The 23,487-nt window shown below is 37.9% G+C and overlaps 2 protein-coding genes across 4 annotated transcripts in view; both read left to right on the forward strand.

The window, feature by feature from the left end:
- LOC134226587 (neurogenic protein mastermind) overlaps nt 1-23,487 on the forward strand; it is a 471,961-nt gene that overhangs the window by 183,637 nt on the left and 264,837 nt on the right. The gene's annotated exons all lie outside the window — the stretch shown is intronic.
- Nucleotides 75-22,149, forward strand: LOC134223706 (uncharacterized). The gene is made up of 3 exons (XM_062702896.1): nt 75-798; nt 882-969; nt 22,014-22,149. Exons 1-3 carry the CDS (start codon nt 129-131, stop codon nt 22,054-22,056), a joined length of 801 nt encoding a protein of 266 aa, XP_062558880.1. The 5' UTR covers nt 75-128; the 3' UTR covers nt 22,057-22,149.

A 23,487-nucleotide genomic window follows, 5' to 3' on the forward strand; every position in this document is an offset into this window, starting at 1 on the left:
TAATCGATTATCCTGCAGTCGATTTCATGCTTCGTTTTGTGGACACCACGCCGCTCATATATATTTCATTTCCAATTGGCTTTTTTCTATCATTCGCCGTCAGTAGTTGTGCTGCTTGTTCAGAAGAAATGCCACGCTCGTTCGTCCTGTGGACCTTATTCGTGGTTGCGGCCAGCGCCCAACTCATCCCGGAGTCCCCTAGAACTAATTCACTCCGCACGTCCAGTTCACGTAATCCGCCCCTACATCAGGCCCGTTTCTATGGAACCTCCCGCAAGGAGCATCTGCTGGAAGCCATTAGCCATATCGTGAAGGCTGGAAGCCTTCGGGAAAGTGAGGTTCTACGTTCGGCATTCCGAAGCTTTCGTCCAATGAAACCGCAGAAGCCAATACTGCCGGATATTACACCCAAAAAAATACCTGCGGTTAACGCCCCGCCGATCCGCGATTTAATCGAGAATCCGGTTAAAAGCACCGATGTAATCGAAGTCATAGTCGATGGGCTCAAGCAAGATGTGCATCACGATATCCTGGATACCAAATCGAAGCTGAAGCAGAATAAGAAAATTGTCAACAGTGAAAGTCCAACTTCAACACCGGCGGCGATTGGTGTCAAAAACGGCGGAACAGAAGCTGATCCGAGGGCCAGCATCCGCGCCATGCTCCAAGCGGAAGTGGAACGCCTCAAGACGCCAAAACCAGAACCGTCGCCCGGCGATGTCCTCAAGGGTATGATACAGCACCTGACCGCATCGCTCGGTAAATTGGTCGGTGCGATCGACGATGCGGACTCAAAAGGTGAGTTGGAATAGGAAGACAGTGTAGGAAGTGCAAATCTGTGTGGCAGTAAACCACATTCATCCGATTCGTTCCAATTGAAGGTTCCGTGCCGAAAGACCTGGTAAAACATATCGATACTGTTATTCCAGAGACAGATACAACCGTCGATGAGCTGCTTGCCAATATTAAGTGAGTTTGGGGTGATGAAATAAATAATCGCAAAGTAGACGCACGTAGCAAAAACAATGCACATTGAACGAAAGCACATCAAACGGAAGCACTTTTGATTAATCAGGCCAACACTATTCTGCACTTTGTTAGTATGTATGATATATTGTTCAAGGAGAGTATTGGCACGAATGAATAATAGTTTTTTATGTATAAAAATCGCACGGTACTTTAGTTGTCCATAGTCACTCCAAAAAAAATGTAATTTCACTAGAGAAAATTTGTTGGTTTTTGGAGTCTCTTCTCCTATTCACCGATAAGATAAGTATGGTTCAAGGGGTAGGGTCATTTTACAGGCGTTGCACAGTCGTGCGTTTAGCGAAAATCGCATTACCATTTGGTTCAGTGTCTTCGGGAACAAATTTCACAAAAATGTAGAGCATCGTGGTATTGCGCAGATTCCGCCTTATTAGACTCCAGCGCGAAAATTATTTGCGTGAATATTTTCCCCGTGTCATTCACACAAATGAATTAACAATGTTTGCTGTCTTTCTAGTAAACAAAAACACGTGTATTCGATAAATAACAACAACAAAAAAAAAACAATTACAAAGATAGTTTGAATGTATTGACGTGTACGCTAAAAATTCGAAGCAAAACGAAGTTGCGCAAGAGTCTAAAAATTGCTGCAACGGGCAATACGCTTTAGATGTAATTTTCGTCACAGTAGGCGCTACACAACAAATTTTTCAATTAAGAACAAACATCACAGAATCCAAAACAAAATTCACTAAGCACACCACTCAATACGGAGACAGCGGACAACTTTTGTTTTTATTATTTCAGCTTTGCTGCGTCGCAGCATGCGTGGAATAATGAGAATGACAGCCCGAGTAGACGAAAATAGCTAAATAATAGCAAATATTGATAAGATAGCAAAATGAGATATGAACATGATTGATATAAGAGATAAAAGATCAGACGACAATATCAATATTTTGCACTAAAATATCATGAGGAGATCAAGTTATGCTATTTGTAAGAAGTGATCAATATCATGTTCCATTAGTTTGTTCTTATCCATAGCATATCTTGCTATTCAAATGATATTTCGGTGCAAATTTTTGATATTGTTACCTGTTCTTTTATCTCTTATATCAATCAAATCCATATCATGTTTTGTTATTCTGTTCATGGCTTCTGCCCGGGAGTTGTGCGATGCTTTCATATTGAGTAGTGTGCCCTTGAAAACGAGAATATCTTTGGCAAAATTGTATTGTAATTGATTTTCAATTTTCATAAAGTGATATTGTCCAATAATATTTAAATAATGATTGAGATTTTGCAACACCCCATAAGGACAATGTGAAACACCTTGTCGGATATCATACATAAGCTCAGCTGGATAATGAACGACTCTTTGGCAATTAAAATGAGAATTGAGTTAATGGTGAACATACAGATCTCTTCCTTCGCAGAGAGTTGGGGTGGTATTTTAGACCACTTTGAGAGATAACTTGACAATTTTTTTTCAATAAAAGTGGGATTTAGTGGTAATGTTTACTTTTCTCCCCATGCCGTTGTAGGATTTGACGAACATATATTATAAACCCTTCAAATACACACAAAAGTTGTGATACCTAGGATAGAATGCGTCCATTGCATATGCTCATGGACATCCAAATAAATCCTTCAAAGGGCTTAAGATCTACATCTACACGCTTAACCAGAGATCTTTCGACCTGTTTGAAAAGTTATACATGCCCTTTATGATACGTAGAATATAATGCGTCCATTGAATATGTTGATGGTCATCCAAGAAAATCTTGAAGTAAGGCATTAGGGTATACATGCGTAACAAGAGATATATCAGCCTGTTTTCAATTAGGTACTGGTTGTGGTGCATAGAATAGAAAGCGTTCCTGGCATATGCTAATTGTCATCCTAGAAATTTCTTGAGTAAGTCTTTTAGGCTTACACGAGTAACTAAAAGGTCTTTATCTTGTTTTAAATATGGTACATTGTCTTTACGATATTGGCCCGATTTTTTCCCTTACACACGTTCTCGGCTTCAAATTATTAACATTTTGCATTTTTAAGGAATAAACTTTTTCGTATTTAGTAATATGAAAAGTTTGTATACCTACTAGAGTGGGGCGTCATGGTCATTTTTTCAAATCAATGGTTTTTCGAACCCATTCTGGGTCATGAACAACTGTGCAGAATTTGGGACCGATTGGTTGCTTCCTCGCTTTCCGCATCGCGTTTGAAGTTTGTATGGAAATTAGTATGGGAGAACGTATATTTTTGCATTTGTACTGCTAGAGGTTTCAGTTCATCGTAAACCAAGTGGCACAATGCGTTAAAGTATAACCCAAAGCATGAGCATGAGCATGAGCATTATGACCGCACAATTCGTAGTTGCTACTCCGTGATTGACTAGAACTTGCGAAATTGTACAGAGAACACAATGAATGGGGCTTGAGACTTGCTACCCATTCTCAATGTACACGTTTCGAGAGCTCAAATATTTTAAGTCAATAACGGCGCCGGCCACGTCCTTACGGTCATATAGGAAGGGATTGTTAGTCCGACTTTCGTTGCTACTAGAGACCGAGAACACCTCTGCATCTCCACGATTGTCTTGGGATAGGATATCGTTTTAGTTACAAAGGATAATTTATCTGGATTCACTTCGGTAAGTGATGCGATCTATGGGATGGGAAATAACACTCTCGCTGTCTGAAACTTTCACTTTCTGATTTATTCACTCACCCGCGCAAACCAGAACAAAATTACGACGACCGGCCGATCGTTTTGCCTTCCGCACAAAGCAAAACTAAACTTCGACGACCGGCCGATCCGCTTACTGAGAGAAACAAGAAACAAACTTTCACTTTCTGATTTATTTACTCACCCGCACAAAGCCAAACTAAACTTTGACGACCGGTCGATCCGCTGACTGGAGAAACACGACCGGACAAGAAACAAACTTTTACTTTCTCAGAAAAATATATTAAGCTCTTTTAGTGGAATGTATTAAACCGTCTAAGACGAATTAAGTACTGTCCATTTAATTCCACTAGTTAATTTTCGTAATCTTTGCAGATACGTATTTCGACCACAACTGTGTGGTCGTCTTCAGTGTCTTGTACTTGACTCGACTTGAAGAAAACAATCGCAACTTACACTATTCATACTACGCTAGGTACCTAATCTAATCTTATTTGCCTACTTTATTTACCTATACAGTAAATTACTTTATTGTTTAGGTAGAAACTTGAAAACCAAGAGCTGCCATTTCCTGATCCTTATTCAACAGCGCTGTTTGTACCTGTCGGTGGATTTCCAAACTCTCAGCTACATCAGGTTTCCATGGGAAGAGACATTTCTTAAGATTTTAATATAATGTTAAAATCTTGAAATGTATAAACATTAAAGATGAATTAAATGGTCTTAAATCTTAATTTACCTGATTCATTTACTCACCCGCGCAAATCAGAGCAAAATTACGGCGACCGGCCGATCGTTTTGCCTTCCGCACAAAGCAGAACTAAACTTTGACGACCAGTCGATCCGCTGACTCGAAACAAGAGCCAACACGCACTGAACTAATTAACTTTACTACCGGCCGCGCAATGCGAAACACAAAATTTCGGCAAATCGCGCGATCGTTCGGCCGTCCGAAACAAGAGCCAACACGCACTGAACTAATTAACTTTACTATCGGCCGCGCAATGCAAAACACAAAATTTCGGCAAATCGCGCGATCGTTCGGCCGTCCGAAACAAGAGCCAACACGCACTGAACTAATTAACTTTACTACCGGCCGCGCAATGCAAATCTCAAAATTTCGACAAATCGCGCGATCGTAGGCCGTCCGAAACAAGAGCCAACACGCACTGAACAAATTAACTTTACTACCGGCCGCGGAATGCAAATCACAAAATTTCGGCAAATCGCGCGATCGTTCGACCGTCCGGAACAAGAGCCAACACGCACTGAACTGATTAACTTTACTCGTTAAAGTATAACCCAAAAGATGCCGAAAAACTTTGCTGAAGAAGGCACGTTGCTGGAACGTCCACGAAAAAAGTTATAACGCTTCGAACATTGAGTGTTCAAACAATATGCAAAAAATCGTTTATTCTGCCGTTATCGTGGAGCAATAATTTAACTGAGTGTTATTTCAAAATTATTGATTTTATAGGACTTTGAAGCTAATGGGAGATATTCGGAATGATTTGCCAAAGTAAAAATTCCGACTAGAAGGAAAATGGGTTTTGCCCTCTGACAATTACAGGTTGTCCGGTAGTGCTGGCAGAAACATTGATTTCTTGCATATGGTTTAAGCAATCAATTTTCGAAACGTAATAACATTTTTTGTAGACCTTCCAGCTACGTGCCTTCTTCGGCAAAGTCTTTCGGCATCTTCCAGGCTATATGCTAACGTATTGAGTCACGTGATTGATGGTTATTTGAAGCCGCTAAGTGCAAAAATGTAAAAAAGTACGTTTTCCCATACTAATCTCCATGTAAATTTAAAACGCGATGCGGCATGCGAGGTTACAACCAATCGAGCCCATATTTTGCACAGTTGATTGGGGTCCCAAAACGATTCAGAAAAACCTTGATCTCACTTGATCGGACGAAGTTTGCGTTTTTCCATACAACTGCGCCCCACTCTAATACCTACTATCTGGAACCCATGACAACAAGAACTACTTGGAATGTAAATATACCAAGGTGGGGTTACACAACTTGTTTATTCTTCAATATCTGTCTAGAGCAAATGATAACAAAATGAACAACTTGGAATCCAAACATATACCAATAGCCTCCCGTTCGGCGGTTGATTAGTTCCTATATGGAGTTCGTAGACTACGTAGATCCGATGGCAACAAAAACTGATATGCTGCTTCCACACTGATATTCTTCCTTCCCCCTTCATACGGGAGTTTGGCAGAAGGAAGGTCGTGCGATATGTGTCATCACAAATATTGCCCTCCGTTCGCTTTCAAATCGACTTTTATAAAAAAAAACATCCTTCATGCCTGCCGCATCCTAACGGAACTATGAATTCTATACTTTCGCCTCTAATTCCATATTCCATATCATTGTAAATCGTTTAACTTCACGTAGAAGTAATACACTCAAATCATTAATTAGTGAGCAAAAAGAACTTCTTGGACTGCAAACATTTACTCAGATGAGGTTGCACAACTTGTTATTTCTTCAATTAATGGCTCAAATACGGAGGTTGATTAGCAGGTCTTGACTCTATGGCGTGTGTAGACTTATATAACCCAATGCAACAGGAAATACTGTTTCGCGTGCAAGCATAAATGAACCGTTTGTTTGACAAACTGCATATGTAACATTTTTGGCCAAAATGAGATTTTTTATATATTCTGAATCCTCGTCCAAAAATACGTATTCTGGCAAAAAATACGAAAAAAAAATGTTCAGTAATGGATGATTTTTTTTCATTTGTTTGAGAAACTACATATGTGCACGCACTTTGGAGAGCAATTATGGATTACTGCTTACAGTTTTTGGAAAACTATTGATCTGTATCGAAGAATTCAAAAAAATCGATGCCAATTTGTTAAAAAACAGTTTTTTGTTGTTTTTTTTTTCGAAACTGTGTCGATTACTAATTATTGGATCGATTAATTAAGATGCGGTTTTCGCTGAGTGAAAGCTCTTGAGTATTTCTTTTAGCTATGTAGGTTTTCTTTTAACCTGCGCTTAATGAGGAAGCGCCATAATCAGTATAATGAAAAAAAAAATTTCCCCATACTAATTTGCATGCAAACTTGAAATGGCTTGTGCTAAATCAGTTTTAATCAAATGAGCTCAAATTTTCGAAGGACACTCAGGATACAGAATCAGATTAGCGTTGTGGAGCAAAATCAATTTAATGAACCACCCTAATACGTACCGTATTTAACAAGACAGTCCCGTTTTTTAGACCTTACTGTGCTGTGCCTTCGTAATCTAAAAAATCCTCAATTTGTCCCGTATTTTTATTGATTCTTCCAAAGAGTTCCAAAATATTATTCGAACAAATTCAATATTTTAGGCAGTCCTCGGGTGACACATCTCTCAACAAAGAAAGTGAACGAAACCCACAAAAAAAGTGTCAGATGATGTGTTATTAGTGTTGCTTTTAATAGAATGCTATTTATGCCTTCTCGTATTTTCCATTGATCGACTTTTCTTAAGGTTTTTAGCAGTTAATGACAACAAGTGCTTCTCCTGGAGATTTTTTCATACAGTTTCATTTCAATGATTTTTTCTCGGAGGCATTAAAATTTGGCCAATTTCATCAGTGGATTGAACGGAATTAGTAAACTAGGTAGGCAAGTATTTCCTGAAAATCATGTAATGCCTCAACATCAATAAAATTAAGCGCAGGGCCAGACATTCCATTTTTTCAGATTAAGTTCATTTTCGATTATTCTTTTTGAATCTTCCGAATTAGGTAATTCAATATTTGTTATGTTTTTCATATTTTTTCCACATATTTTTCAATCATTTGATTCTTTTCGAAACATTTATAATTATTCACTTATTTAGTCTTTATGAATAATTCTGAATAGGGGAAATCATTTTTTCTAAAAAATCGGCATAAAAAATAATTTATAAATCATCTGAACAAAATCAAATTTCAGGCAGTTTCAAACTTTGGTACATTTGGTCGCAATAAAGGCTAGATTAAGTGTACTAAGGATTAAGGTTGGATTACACATCAGGAGCTTCTCTGAAATTTTCGCTCCCATGTGTGTATACGGGATTTATTGGGTTCCATTATGAAAAATAAGAAATTCCGGTCGATTTAAAATACAATCCGGCGGTTATCTCCAAGAGTCCGATAATCAATAATCTCACCCTTTTGCTATTTGTCTTTGACATTTTTTTCTTTAACTATTTTGTTTAGCCTTCTTATGACCAATACCGGCCTTAAGCTATTGACTATTGGCTATTGTTTGTTATTTCAATTGTTCATATTAGGAAAAGTTTTTGATATTGCTTATTATTAAAATCCTTAATGCATGTCTAAAGGAAGATCAAAATAAAATAGCACAATTAATTTAAATATTGAGAGATGCGTAGTTTTCTGTTCCTTCGAGTTTTTGTCCGCGTCCCTTTGAAGAATGAAATGTAGATTAGTATTTTTCCACAACTAATTTAGGACAATAGAACTTAATCAGTCCACCATGACTGATTAATTTAAAAAAAATCTAATTTCTTACACGACAACTGAAAATTAAGCCCATAAATTTTGAAAACTCCACAGCTGTTGAACTTTATCACAATATTTTTTGACTTGTCCCGTTTTGCGAGCGCGTTGTCGATTGCATCGAGTCGTATTATCTCTTTCGTCGTTCGTAATTTGTGGTTTTACAGATGGCTTATTGGGCCTTCGCAAACCTCCTGTCTCGTCGGAGGGCCGTCGTGTCAGGTCCGTTCAGCGTCCCACCTAACACCAGGGCTTGGGCTTGTGTTCTTTGAGCGGCACACGGCGCTTTGGCGGAGCTAGTTTGCGGATACATGTAGCTTTTACATGTAGCTTTTTTATACGAATGCACAATTGTGGTAACTTAGCTTAGAAACCTCGCAGTTGATAACTGTGGAAGTGCTTAATGAAGCTGCGAGGCGGCAATGTCTCAGTGGGGTATGTAATGCCAATGAAAAAGAAGAATAGTTTCAATATGTGTTAAGTTATTCTTTAGGGGAACTTATGTATTTGTATCGACGTTAACAGTTTTCGAAGCCCCAATGATGGTTTCAATCCAGCTTTTTATTCCTAATCTGCAATAATAACTGAATCACCCCTTTTGACATTTGGGTTGTCCACCATAAATTTGCCCGGTTTAGATCGAAGTATGCTGGATTGTTATGTAAAATTTTTGTTTACAATAAAACTTCGAATTCCATATCGAATTTTCTAATCTTTTTAGGTGCGGTCTAAGTGGTTGGTGGAATATGCAATTTATTCTTTTCCATTTGAAGTATATGGTGGAAGGATGCACTTTCTACGTCATCATTTCGTCACTACAACTCGCAATATAGAATCATTTTTTGCACAGTTCTGTGCACAAATAATGCGGAAACAGAATATATGAGGAAGAGTTGTGAATCTGTTGTTTCGGAGCAACGGATTTTTCTTAAATAAACTCCTCCTTGAATGCGAGCAAGAAGTAATTTATAAGCTATTACACCATATGTGTTTCAATGAGGTTTCAGTGAAAATCAAGTTGTTATAGGTTATAAAGTAAAAATATTCAGAAAACTAATCAGTTGAAGCTAAGTTTGTTTTTTTTTAACAATTCCAAGTTATAAATCGGACATAGTTTGCGAATGTTCTCTATTTGCTTAACGAGTAGAACTGGAAAAGGATTGGAAATCAAATTGCTTAGGAATGTGGCATTAGTTGACTTCTTTTAGGCTTATCGCATTAGATATTAGCTTATAAGCGATACTCAAGTTAGTGCTATACATGCACTTCTCTTCTATGGTTTTCATTGAAGCAATGATACTTTAAGCCCATATGAGTTTAAAATAATTCCTACAGACTGTTTTCATCGGCGCAACGGGTACAACTGACGAATCGCGTTACTGTAGCTATCAAGTAGAGTGTTGTGGTATTAAAGGATTCCAGGAACGACCAACGTTAAGCAACATAAAATTAGACCAATGGAATTTTAGAAAAATTGAGGTCACCAAGAATGACTACATCCCAGTCATTGACAACAACAGAGTAAATAGGCATTATCCTTTATCTTTATTTTTTAATTTTCTAATACATACGAGACATTTTCATTGCTCATCAGTGACTGCAAAATATTTAAACTTGGCACACGCATCAACTGCCAGTTGTTTTTTTGCTACATATTCTCAGGTTCCCCGTCGCATTCCTCAAAATGATTAACTAAAACTTGGCATAAATTTACTACATTGCTCGCTGTAAAATCTTGCTTTCCAGGTTCGCTAGAATTGAAATTATTTATATAACAATTTAATATCCAAAGAGATTTACCATAATTTGTAAACAATTATCCATAAGTGAAAATTTTTGACAGATAATAAAACAAACTAAAAATCAATGCAACCTCGATGCTGTTATAGATTACTGTACACAGCATCTGTCATTAGCGAGGGGTGTCTCATCAAGTTTATGGCTATCGTAAAAAGCTGGATAAACATGATCTCAATATGTTTGAAACATCTAATTCAAAGGACGTCTTGAACATCTCTAAAGCAAAATGATTAACTGTCCTCTGTTACGCAGAAATGCGGCACTTGTGTGGAAACCTGTTTTTTTCAACAGTGAGTTTTTCTGGAGCGTACTTGTGAAAAAAGTCAAGCTTGCTGCCTGATGGCTTAAGCCAGCCCCTGCCCTTACCGCGGTGGTCAAATTTAAGCTTCCTCAGATGGCCTAACTCTACCAAATAGGACCAGCGAGCTGGAAAGTCAAGGCTCAAACCATTGACTGGACAATCAAAATGCAGGAAAGGAACTGACAAACACGAAAGGGAGCTGTATATGTCTTTAGGTACAAATTTGAGAATACATATATCCTGGCACATCCCAGAATTTTCAATTATTTATAGAATTTGGAACAAAAAATCGAATAACCTGTGGCTCAATCCTGGCTTCGATTTTGTTATAATTTTGCATTTTTTTTGGAAGCAATATGAAACCTACACAGGTTCTTACGCGCTGATTAGTTTTCATTATTTTCTTTCTGTGTAGAGGAGAATCGAGAAGAAACCCCAAAAAGACTACTTGAATTTATTCAAGTGATTTGCTTTAAAAGAGTGTTCAAGGAGAATATAATGTTTGAAAACATTATTATTCTTAAAATAGTTTTCAATGCTCCTACACGTTAAATTTTTGTGAAGGTCATGCTTCAATGAACGGTTTTTGTATTTTCTCCAAGATTCCTTAGAAATATGAATAATAAATTTGGAATAATGCTTCTTATGGAGCCGGCTCTCTCACAACATTAAATTTAAAACCATTATGAATCTATTGTTGAATATAAACAATCTTGAATAAAACTTAGCCATATCTGAAAATAAATAAAACCAAATTGGTACCAATGAAGCGATCATCTGCAGAAATAAATAAAAACTCCAGTAAAATAATTCGTCTCTAACCTTAAACATCGAAACAAAATGTGTGACACAATATTATTCAAGAGAACCACAAGGCCAGCGCCCCTTGAAGTGTGTTTAACCTTCCTAATGCATTAGAAAAAAAGTTACACATTGTGCAATGGAGCCCAAGATTTCATCACGATCACAAACACTCAAATTTCAACCGATTCTCGATCTTTAGGCACCAAACGAAGGCTGCAGAATAAGACCATGTGGTAATTCATCCAAATTTACCTCTCTAGTCCCCAGGGAACCTTTACTAAAGAGGTACTGTTTGAGCTTCTCAATTTGTCACCTAATTTTCTAGTTTCGTTCCATGAAACATAAAATTGTGCTAAGATGATTCCAACTGTATTTGCTGTCGTGTATGCGCCATTTCTTGGCAATTTTAACTCTTGAGCGGTCATCCGTAAATGTGGCCAATTCAATAAGTTCATCCCAGAGCTTCGCGATTGTTTTTGGCACTATCCATTCTGGCGAAATGTGAGTGAAACCAAAAATGAAAGACTTCTGTGACTTCCAATTGCCCCAGAAACGGTCCCCCGGACGATCCGGAACATTCGTAAAACTGGCAAATTTCAAAAGTCTGTTCCAGAGCTTTGCGATTTTTTCGTAATCATTCATTCTGGCAAATTGTGGGTGCAATTAATACTGAAGTCTTCAGTGGCCTCCAGATGCCCCAGGAACGGCCATCCGGATATTCCGGAGAATAAGTAAAAATGGTCAATTCCAAAAATGCATCCCAGAGATTCGTATTATTTCATAAGCATCCATCCTGATGAATTATGGCCGCAATCAATAGTGAAAGTCTCAATAGTGAAAGTCAATAGCTCCTGAAACAGTCCTGTGAAAGTTCCGGGGCATTTACGTATGCTGGTCAATTTCAAAAACACATTCCTGAGCCTTCCGGATATCCTTCAACCTCATAACTAAGGATATCTTACTACAAACGAACACATGAATTGATATGAAATGATTTCCGTTTCCGTTTTACGAATAAAATATTAGAAGTCAGTTAAAAAGTCGCTTGGTGCGTTTTAGCAGAACCCCGACCATATCATGAGGCTAACACGATGATACTTTTATGCCCAGGGAAGTCGAGACAATCCGAAAATTGCCTAAACCGGCACCGGGAATCGAACCCAACCACCCTCAGCATGATCTTGCTTTATGGCCGCGCGTCTTACCACACGGCTAAGGAGGGTCCTTTATTTTTATTTACACGGCTAAGGAGGGACCGTTTAATTCAGCAAATTGTACGACAATTCCCCGAATGCAATTTCCCCGAACGTAACATTTCTCCGAATGTAACAATTCCCCGAATGCAACATTTCCCCGAATTGTTCCCACAGTGCAAATAAAACGAAAACTGAAACGTCATTTAACATAAAGTGACACATGAGCTGCAACAAGAGTGAGGATCGCGGGACAATTCGCTTACAAATTGTAAAAAAAAAAACAAGATGCTGGTTCATAGGGCCGAAGACCGCTATGCCGAACCGTTATTAGGCCGAGTGAGAAGTGAGAAGTGAAAAATGAGTAACGAGTAGTGAAAATTGAGACGTAAGAAGTGAGAAGAGCCGAATGAGAAGTGAGTAATAAGAAGTGAGAAATGAGGTGTGAGAAGTGAAAAGTAAGATGTGGAAAGTGAGATGTGAAAAGTGAGATGTGAGAAGTGAGAAGAGCGTAATGAGATGTGAGAAACGAGAAGTGAGTAATAAGAAGTGAGAAATGAGAAGTTTGAAGAGCTTTGAAAAGTGAGATGTGAGATGTGAGAAGTGAGAACTGAGAAGGGAGAAGTGAAAAGTGAGAAGTGAGAAGCGAGAAATTAGTAGTGGGTAGTGGGAAGTAAGAAGTGAAAAGTAAGAAATGAGTAAAGCAAAGGAAGAAGATAATGCCTTCCTTTAATGATCGCGTCTTCGCAGTATAAAAACAATGGAGGAGATATTGCCTTCTTTAAATGAACAAGTCAATGAATTCGATATTTTTTTTCGGTTTTTTTAAGGATTCATATTCACGATTACAGTCATTTCTTCAGAATGGATAGACCTTATATAAAACAGGAGTTTGATTTTACAAATTTTTACTATGATGCTTTCAATCGAAATTTCTGTTCGCGATTCTACTCCACCATAAAAATTCAGCCTTTGTTCGACTATTTTAGAAAAAAAAATGAATAGGAAAACACTTTATTCTAATATCTAGGGGAACTGTTCCGTTTTCCATCTCACTGAACATATATTCATCTCATTGCAAAACAAAGAAATACAGCACCAATCTCGTCGCTTCTTTTTGCTGAAAAAAATCACATAAATAACTAACAAACCAAATTCTCTTTCATTGCTTTGTTTTCGATGGGATGGAAATAGGAGCTATGGAATGAAGTGCCGAACCGCTCCCCTGTATAATTTAAAAATATGATATTTAGTTTAACAATCTTTTTTGACCCGAAACGACCACAATAGGCCCCCATGAAATTCGAAACATCAGTAAAATAGGTTAATCTTAAAAGTTCATCCCCACTGAAGACGACCTGCTAAGGTGGAAATACGCATCTGTCAAAGGTACAATCAAGTGGTGAAATTAAATGGAATTCTCTTTGAGAGGAAAAATGTTAAGATGAAATGGAACACTTTAAAGATCAATGCCCAATCTTTTCGTTGAAATGGGTTTTCGTACAATTTTTCATGATTTTTTTCAATTTTGATCATCTTCTTCTATCTATATATATAAAACAAAGCTGGCTTTTGTACGACCGCGCATCACTCAAAAAAGACAACCTAATTTTTGCTAATTTATATCCCTTTTCTTCTTCTCTTTACGAGGAAAAATGTTAAGATGAAATGGAATACTTTAAAGATCAATGCCCAATCTTTTCGTTGAAATAGGTTTTTGTACAATTTGCATGATTGTTTAAAATTTTGATCATCTCTTCTTCTTCAAAGATGGCATTCGGATTGTACGACAATTCCCCGAAAACCAATTCCCCGAATGCAATTTTCCCGAATGCAATTTCCCCGAATGTAACAATTCTTCGAATGGAATTTCCCCGAATGTAACAATTCCCCGAATGTAACATTTCCCCGAATGTAACAAATCCCCGAAAATAAAGTATTTTTTGCAAACACATAATTGTCATCGACTATAAGCGTCCGAACAGAGCAGCGTTCAAAGATTTGTTCTAGAGTGTCTCTTTGGAAATACCGAACATGATCAAATCTTTCGATAGTATTGTATGCCCTTGATCTTCCTTATTGTTAAGTTATAAAGATTAAAGATTCCTATTAATTTTATTTTTCTAAAATAGTCGAACAAAGGCTGAATTTCTTTGATGGAGTAGAATCGCGAACAGAAATTCCGATTGAAAACATCATGGTCAAAATTTGTGAAATCAAACTCCTGTCATACGTAAGGTCTATCCCTTCTTAAGAAGTTACTGCCCGAGCAGCACAAGTCAGGAAAAACTGGTTGCAGCAACTTGATTGTAACCAAGTCTGGTTACATGTGAGTTGCAGTCACCTACGTGGAACATGTGTGCTGCTGGGATGTAATCTTGGATGTGAATCCTCAAAAAATTAAAATGCGTATGCCCGAAATAAGACAATGGTGAATGTGATCCCTTCTTTAAAAATAATGCATCTACTCGGAATAACGCAACGGATTACTTTGATCTCTACTTTGGAAGTAGGTGTTTCCCAAGAATAATAAAGAAGTGAATGTTATTCCTTCTTTGAAAATTTGTATCTACCTAGTATAAGGAAACGGTAGTTGCGATCTATTCATTAGATTTAGGCGTGAGCTTGAAATAAGCCAAAATAGAATGAAATTATCTTTTTAGAAGAAGGAATTTGCCTGCAATAAGGTAATGATAAACGTAGTCTCTTCTTTTGATGTAGACGAGTTTGGCCGGAATAGATATGATATATGAGATCGCATTTAGCAATAAATATAAATTATATAGACCAAAAAAAAAAATATCGAATTAATCGACGTGTTCATTTAAAGAAGACAATATCCCCTCCATTGTCCTTATACTGCCTAGACGTGATCATTTAAGAAAGGCATTATCTCCTTTTTCGCTTTACTCCAGGCAAACGCGTTCAATGGAAGAAGGGTCCATATACCCTCATTGTCTTATATTGGGCAAATGTGTTCATTTTAAGAAGGCATTATAACTCGTCTTCTCCTAAAACCGGGCGAATATCAATAAAAAAAGCTTTATACTTTTTTTTCGCCTTATACCGGAAAACGGATTAATTTTCTTCCTTTATCTCTATCCTCCTTCCTCATTTTTCCATTCTCTCTTCCTACATCTCACTTCGTATTTCGCCCTCTCTCGCTCCTCACTCACACTTCTCGCATCATATTTTTCACTTCTCACTTCTTACTCCACACTTTTCACTTCTTACTATGTACTTCCTTCTCATTTCTTACTTTTCACTTCTCACTTCTCATGTCTCACTTCTCACTTCCCACTACTCACTACTCCCAACTCACTGCTCACTACTCACTTCTCACTTCTCACTTCTCACTTTTCACATCTCACTTTTCACATCTCACATTTCACTTCTCATTTTTCACTTCTCATTACTCATCTGTCATTTCTCACTTTTTCATTACGTTCCTCTCACATCGCACTTTCCACTACTCACTATTAATTTCTCACTTCTTACTCCTCATTCGGCCTAATGGCGGTTCGGCATAATGGTCTTCGGCCCAATGACCAACAATCTAATTTTTTTTTACAATTTTTAAGCAAATTGTCTCGCGATCCTCACTTTTGTTGCAGCTCAAAATTATGTCAAACGCCAATTATGCGACTTTATGTAAAACGACGCAGATTTCTTTTTCAGTTTTAGTTTTATCTGCACTATGGAAACAATTCGGGGAAATGTTGCATTCGGGGAAATGTTGCATTCGGGGAATTGTTACAATCGGGGAAATGTTACGTTCGGGGAATTGTTATTCGGGGAAACTTCATTCGGGGAAATTGCTTTCGGTGAATTGGTTTTCGGGGAATTGTCTTACAATCGGCATTCGTACAACCGCGCATCACTCAAGAATAGACAACCCAATTTTTGCTAATTTATATCCCTTTTCTTCTTCTCTTTACGAGGAAAAATGTTAAGATGAAATGGAATACTTTAAAGATCAATGCCCAATCTTTTCGTTGAAATAGGTTTTTGTACAATTTTTCAGATTTTCTTTTTTAATTTTTATCATCTATATATATATAAAACAAAGTTGGCATTTGTACGACCGCGCATAGCTCAAGAATAGACAGCTTATTTTTTGCTAATTTATATCCCTTTATTTTTGAATAAAAATTGACAGTCGAAATAAAATCTCTCCGATGAAATGGTTTGTCGTGCATTTTGTATGATAATTTCAAATCATGTCATCTAAGTTGACATTATCATCAGATAACGGAAAGATCGATTTTTGTTAATTGTGATTTGGCTACTAAATTAATTCGAAAAGTGTCATGATAAAATAATGTCAAAAAAGGAAAAATTATTTTGAAAAACCGATTTGTTTTTTAGATAAAATGTGTATGTAAAAAAATATATCAGCAAATTGATCAGTTTTGGGCGAAACAAAGTTCGCCGGGTCAGCTAGTAAAATTATAAAATATTATTAAATACTATAAAACAAATTGTTCTTTAAGACTATTCATGATAGTCTTATAAAAGTGTAGAAAATTATGATAAAATCATCTTGCAAAAAACTAGGCAGTTTTAAGATATTCTTATTCTTTTTCTCCACAGCATCTTGCAGAGTAGGCCAAATCGAATTTCAGCATGATTTGTGACAAGTTTATTACGGTATTGAAAGCATGTTCGATTTATACTTGGCTTTAACAATTAGTGCGTTCACTCTATTTCAAATGTATGCTGAAACATATATTGTTATTTGGCAGGGGGCTCTTATGAGCTTTTTGATGGGGGGTTAGCGGGGGGTAATTGAAAAATAAAGGCAGTTAATGCCCGTCCATCAAACACTGGTATACATATCAGGAACACATATCAGAATCTCGACAAAAATGATGATACCAATGATGGAGTACTGATGTATTTCAATGGAGTAGCGATTTGTACACCATTTAGTAAATACAGGCTCATCTAGGAGGAGCTGCAGCCCATCAAATAGCAAGTAGAGATGCATCACGATTATTTAACTATTCAGTAACAATATCTTCAAATAATAATTACAAATATTAAATTAAAATTTTGTCCTAATGGTCTCCGAAAGGTCAAGGAGGAGGAGGGGGGCGCGGTTGGGATAATAAGAATAAATATCAAAATGGAAAAAATAAAACTCATTGGATTTCTTAAAGAAAATCCTTTTGAAAATCCTCAAAATTATTAAAATTTTTTTGTCGTTCCCTCAAAATGTAATTTTTGGGCAAAAAAAATCGAAGGGGAGAAGTCATAATAGTTTTTCAATGTTTGTATCAGCCTTATATTCTAATATAAAAAAGCCTCAGATAACCACATAAATGAAATTAAAATTGTAAACCACTTCATTAACTTGCCGCATTTAGTTAAAAATGCAGTCTTCAAGGTGCAACATGTGTGAGATGTTCACGTAAGTTTGTGCACCCAATCAAACATTGCTTGCTATGTTCGAACTTGCACATAGCAATCTGAACACGAGCCTGAACTCCGATACACCCAGGCGCAATGTACAATGTTCAAACATCGAGTTTAAACTTGGGTTCAAACATGTGCGCTTGAACACGAAAATGCTTCGCTTGGATGAATGAACGGGTTGCTAGGGAAACTATTGTTGATTTTTCACGTTTCCCAGCCTTGTTATTTAGGTATATCTCGAATAAGAGAATTTAACCAAACTTCAATGAAGGTATGATTGAAAAATTGAAACATGTTGTGCACATTTTTTTCACTTACATAACGAAGCGTTTATAGAGGTGAGGTCTTGATTCAGGCCTTTCATTCAGGACGTCTTTGGTTCGAATCTGCTCTGAGCGGAGCTTTTTGTTCCATTTTCAAGATTCTGAAAGCAATTCTTCTTAGGACTTCGGGATTCTGCAACCACCAAAAAAAAAATTCCCGTATCACGGTAGATCACTTTGACGTAGTGTGTTGCGTTGTAAGATCTACCAAACAGAGCCCTAGCTTAATCCATTTTCCTAGCTAGGGCAATAAGTTGTGGTAATAAGGGATTCATTGTATTTAGTCCCCGCTACCAACAGCAGTCTCAGAAATAAAACATAATTAATGTTACCTTGCAGACAGTTGAAAGACTCGAATTCCCCTCTGGTTTGAGGCTAAACTGTATGCAGCGGAAACAACTTTTCAAGCAATTAGTTAAATAACCTCGGTACCCGTCCCTAGGCTGAACTGACTGCTGGAAAAATCGAGTTAGGGGTTTAAATACGTACTAACTCTTCTTGAACTGGTGAACAATGGTAGTGAGAGGAACACATGGAAGTTCTTATTACTGAACAAATTCTCCTGCTTGAAATGGTCTTGTAGACAGAGCTAAATCAGAGCAAGATAAGGATGTGGCTAGGGCTTCGATGCATGGCCAAAAACAGTATTACTGTTCTGTTTTCTCTAGACAGGATTGATTTCCTATTGATAAGGGGCGCGGCTTCAATGGGATTGCTCTGAAATTTGCACCAAAAAACTGATTAGTTTATATTTTTAAAATTTTGGGATAAAATTTTTCTGGCACGTTTATAGGGGGATAATTTAATCTACTTACTTCGCGGTGGTACTTGATAAACATACCGAGAGTCTGAAGCGAAGTTCTGGATTGCATAGAGATTTCTTTATTCCAGGGAGAGAGTGGTTTCGACCTTTTTGAAGAACCTTATGATCAACGGGGCCTTAATTCCAGTTTCGTTTTTTTTAGATTGTAATAACTGAAAATTTTATCTTTTATGAGAACCATGTACTTTATAGGACTTTTAAGTTTAAGAATTTGTGGACTCATTTCTGACCTGGAGCTCCATTGTTTGTAAATTTTCTTTGTATTGTGTAATGTCATAATAATAATTAATATATGTACTGTAATAATATGTACTGTATAATGTCATGATAATAATTTTAATAATCATTGCATTGGAGGCTGCCGGTTGTCTTACCGGGCTAATGCACATAATATTCAGTTGTTATGAACATTAAGAATAATATCTGAAGATTTTATGCAAAATGTAAAATAAACAAATTGTTGTGATATTGAGATATCAGACCAAGCGCAAACTGTTGGTAGGCGGTTAAGTATCTTATTCAGCTATTCCACCACCCGACTAGAGCTGAAAAGTATCATTTATAAAACTGAAACTATTAATGTGCCATTTCTAAAAAAATCCAAAGACAAGGATTCAAACACTAGTGCCCTGAGTGAACGCCAAACGAGTTACCACTAGGCCATCAACGCTAGTCAAGAATAGAAACCACTTGCCCAATATGAACAGATGAACAGCATACTGTGTGTAAACTGATGTTTAAAATTCCATGTTTAAACTCTTGTGTTTGAACTTGGGCACACACTCGTGTTCAAACTGGGTGCGATTTTGGTTCGGTTTATGATGAACTCGGTTTGGATCTAGTATGCATGTTTAGAGTGCGAACTTGCACACGGGAAAACTGCACTTGTTTAAACGTGGTTCATGTTTTCGTGCAGACTGAAAATGAATCTAAATTGTTACCAAATCCACGTGCATTCCAAATTGTTTTCAGTAACGAAGTGTTGGTATTGAAAAAAAACGTCTTGTCAGGATTATTTTGTTCGATATTAAAAAGCCCGGGATTTCCTGGGACAAGCGATACTTTTTATCCCAAATCCCGGGACAAAACAAGTGTTGGGAAAAGGACACTAGTACGATCTAAAGCCTATTATGCTGCTGATAAAAAGAGTGGTCAAGGAAAATCTGATTCAATTATTGAAGTTTATCTGACAGTTGCTCAAGCAAAAAGGGAAATAAAAGGTGGAACAACCGTTCCTTCTTCCTGAGTGAAGAAAAAGAGAGTCAATGGCATGGGAAGACCGAAGAGACCAACGGGCACTGTCCCGGCTCCGAATATACCACTTCTTGACGACTGAGTAAAGATTTTTCTGGCCAGAGGCCCACAGGATATGCGACACTTGCCTTGTAAAGATCAGTAGCGAACATGTGGGATAGCTTGTACAGCGTTTCAGAACGCTATACTGGATTATAAGTAACAGGAATACTTTATCAAACGACCAGATATACAAGACAGCATCCATTTTCTTGCTGAAAGATGCCGACATCCTCAAAGATATTTATCAAGATTATACAGGAAAAACTCTCCTTTCGGATAATAACGCACGATTATTTCCTTGTTTTCACATACTGAAAGTTGCTATACGAAACGCGTCGCACACCAGGACTGCAAAGAAAAATAAAAATAAACTGCCTGTTAACGTCATTTTAAAATCCCGTCTCGAATAAAGTTCTACGATGGTACACATTTTTATCAGAATGCTCCAAAATCAGATATTTTGCAACTGTTCCAGATGGTCAGATTCTCTGATAACAGTTTTCAGTAACCAAAACTAGTTTTCAATTTCCATAACAAAACAGGAAGCATTTGACACTATCTACAAACCCTCATTTCCTCATTGCCTTCCATCGAGAAATTTACCTTAGCTTCGTCACGGATATTCGATGCGGTGGCTTACTTTACGTTTCGTTCAGAAATGCTCCCGCCTCTTAAATAGTCTCTACGATTGTGGAACCTCAGTCATTCCTAGGTTGTTCGAAAAAGTAATTCCAGTAAACATGGTCAGCGTAGTGCAACTCGTTTTACTGTCAATGATGGTAATTTTATCCATCTCAGCTGCTGCTGCTGATACGTCGCTGGCCACCGGGCAAACACCCTACTCGCAGGAACAACTGTTGGATGCCGTTCGCCAGCTTATCCGGAGCGGTAACCTGGATTTGGATCAAGTGATGGAAACTAAGACTCCAACGTACTCGAAACCCGCCGTCAACTCAGTGATAGACATGAGGAATATGCTGAAGAAGTTTGAAGCACGTAAGAAGGCTGAAGCCGCCAGAGCAAGATCGAAGCCGATTAAGCCAGTAGTGGAGCAGGAAGCGCCTCCCCATCCGTTAGGGCACCTCGATGAGATCATGCGATCGGAAGCGGCCAAAGTCAAACAGAAGGAACCGAAGAAGTCGAAGAGCGCGAAGCTGATGGAAATGGTGCACGCGATGACGATGGCACTCAAACGGTTGGCCGATGTGGTCGATAAGGCCATCGAAAAGGGTGCGGTGGATAAGGCACTGGTAGCGGAAATGGATGATGTGCTTCCGGAGGCGTTGATAGCCGCCGAACAGATAGCGCTGGAAGTTGGAGTGAAATTGTAGGGCGACTGATTACGGGGACAGGATGGTGGTTCGGATGTGAATGGTGTGAGTTATGAATTGCGTTCACTGATAGAGCTCGCACATTAGGGTGTAGATTCGGGAACCACAAGTATGATCACTACCTGCAATATTTTCACTGGTATACACTTTATTAATCATTCGCACATTATGCATCCATATTTTTATAAGCATCGTAATATGGAGATTATTTCAACACACTTAAATATGTCACCGAAATTCATCCTTAGGTGTAAGGAAGAGACCAGCAAAGAATAAATCTGAGGTATAATTTTTGTCAGAAAACCATTCACTCACAATTAGAAATTTAGTACACGGGTTTCTAATATCAATTATAAAACATTCAATGCGATAACTGCCAACAACCATTGAATTTAGTTTTAATGCTTGCACAATCCAATATTAAGCAAACGAATTACTTCACTAAATGTTGTACACTACCTGAAAAGGTATGGCAATCAAGTGATAAACATTTTATCCCGACCAATCAATAACTATCTGACGCTTTTCAGAGGAAAGTCGCCCAGGTCGAAGTTGAGGAGACCACGACTGTGATTGTAGTCCAGCAGCCCTCAAGGGAATTCCGCGAACAGCAGTTATCCGAATAAAGTAGCTGACCAAAAAAATTTCATAAAAAATATCATTAAACTCGTTGAATTCGAAAGAAATTTCCCAGATAATTCAACATGTTGCTACTAAAGCTAAAATTGATTAGATATTCTACCTATGAGATAAGTTAATTGTTGAAAAAGATAAGAAATGTGCTACAGCAAACCTGTGACTAGAGATTGATTTCCATTCTATGTTTAATTCACTTTTTATGTCCTTGCAAGATTTATAATTGCAACCCACCCTACAATCTATCTATCAAAGAAGCACTTTCAACTCCCTCAAGGTCTCCCTGATAGTGCCAGCCAGCCTTCGCATCCATCCCACATGCTTGGCGGAATAAAGTTACTTTCAACCGCACCACGAGTAACGGATGAAGATATGAAAGTGCTGCTGCCGGCTGGCTGGTGACGATGCCGGTGGTGGTCATCCAATTTCCTAAATGAAGTCACGCAAGCTCTGTTTTTGTTGCCTTTGCTATGGCGCTGCTGCCTGCCTGCCGATTCCTCTAATGGTATGCTGGTGGTTCCCTGTCCTTATCCCTGCCACGGCGCTTGACCGACCAGTCAAGATGACCGGACCGTCAGAACCGAGAACAAGGATGAGAGATCATTTCCTCTCCACATGCTCACCGGGTATAAATGGGAAATGAGCAAAAAAAAGTGTAATCAAATGGAAAGCATTCCTACAGAAGTAAAAGCATACGGGATGTCGGACTGCGCATGCCCGTAAAGTTGCCTACGAAAGTTTTTAAATGAACTTTCAGTTGTTATCAGATTTTTTCAAGTATGACGGAAGAGCTTTAATGTGCTTATTGTAAATCACTTACATTCAGGTGGTTTCCATTGAGGTCAACAGAAAATTTATTTGGTTATTGTTTTCAATACTAGTTTCATTATACTGCTCTTATTAACATAAAATTGAGATCACATGATATGAGATTTATGATTCTAAAACATTTTATGTGTCCTCTGGGTATCACATCCTCGTTTTCCCCTTTTTGAGTGCGACTGATTCTGCGCATTTCCACTTGCACTGAGTGACTTTGGTGGTAACTCATTCTCCCTACTTTATTTATGTTATTAATCGGAGCTTCCGATACATTGTCCCATCTCCACTTTGAACTGGACTGTCCAGCTGGTCCAAGTCGCTTGGACCTGATGCTTCTCGTCTATGTGGAATTCGATTCTTTTCTCGATTTTCTTTCCCCGCACTCAACCGCAACGTTGTCGTAGTTTGTTTAATAGCACAGCTCTCATGCGTTCGAAACCGCTCCGGACTGTGGCAACCAACGCAGCAGCAGCAACGTCTTCAAGATCGTGCCCCGCATCAGTAGCTCTCCGTCCAATTACCATACAAATAATTTCATAAAGCACT

Source organism: Armigeres subalbatus, chromosome 3 (genome assembly GCF_024139115.2).
Source record: "Armigeres subalbatus isolate Guangzhou_Male chromosome 3, GZ_Asu_2, whole genome shotgun sequence".
NCBI lineage: Eukaryota > Metazoa > Arthropoda > Insecta > Diptera > Culicidae > Armigeres > Armigeres subalbatus.

Coding starts and splice junctions, on each gene's coding strand:
- LOC134223706 (XM_062702896.1), top strand. CDS start 129: ATGCCACGCTCGTTCGTCCTGTGGACCTTATTCGTGGTTGCGGCCAGC. Junction 799..881: donor CGACGATGCGGACTCAAAAG/GTGAGTTGGAAT, acceptor TTCCAATTGAAG/GTTCCGTGCCGAAAGACCTG. Junction 970..22,013: donor GAGCTGCTTGCCAATATTAA/GTGAGTTTGGGG, acceptor GACGCTTTTCAG/AGGAAAGTCGCCCAGGTCGA.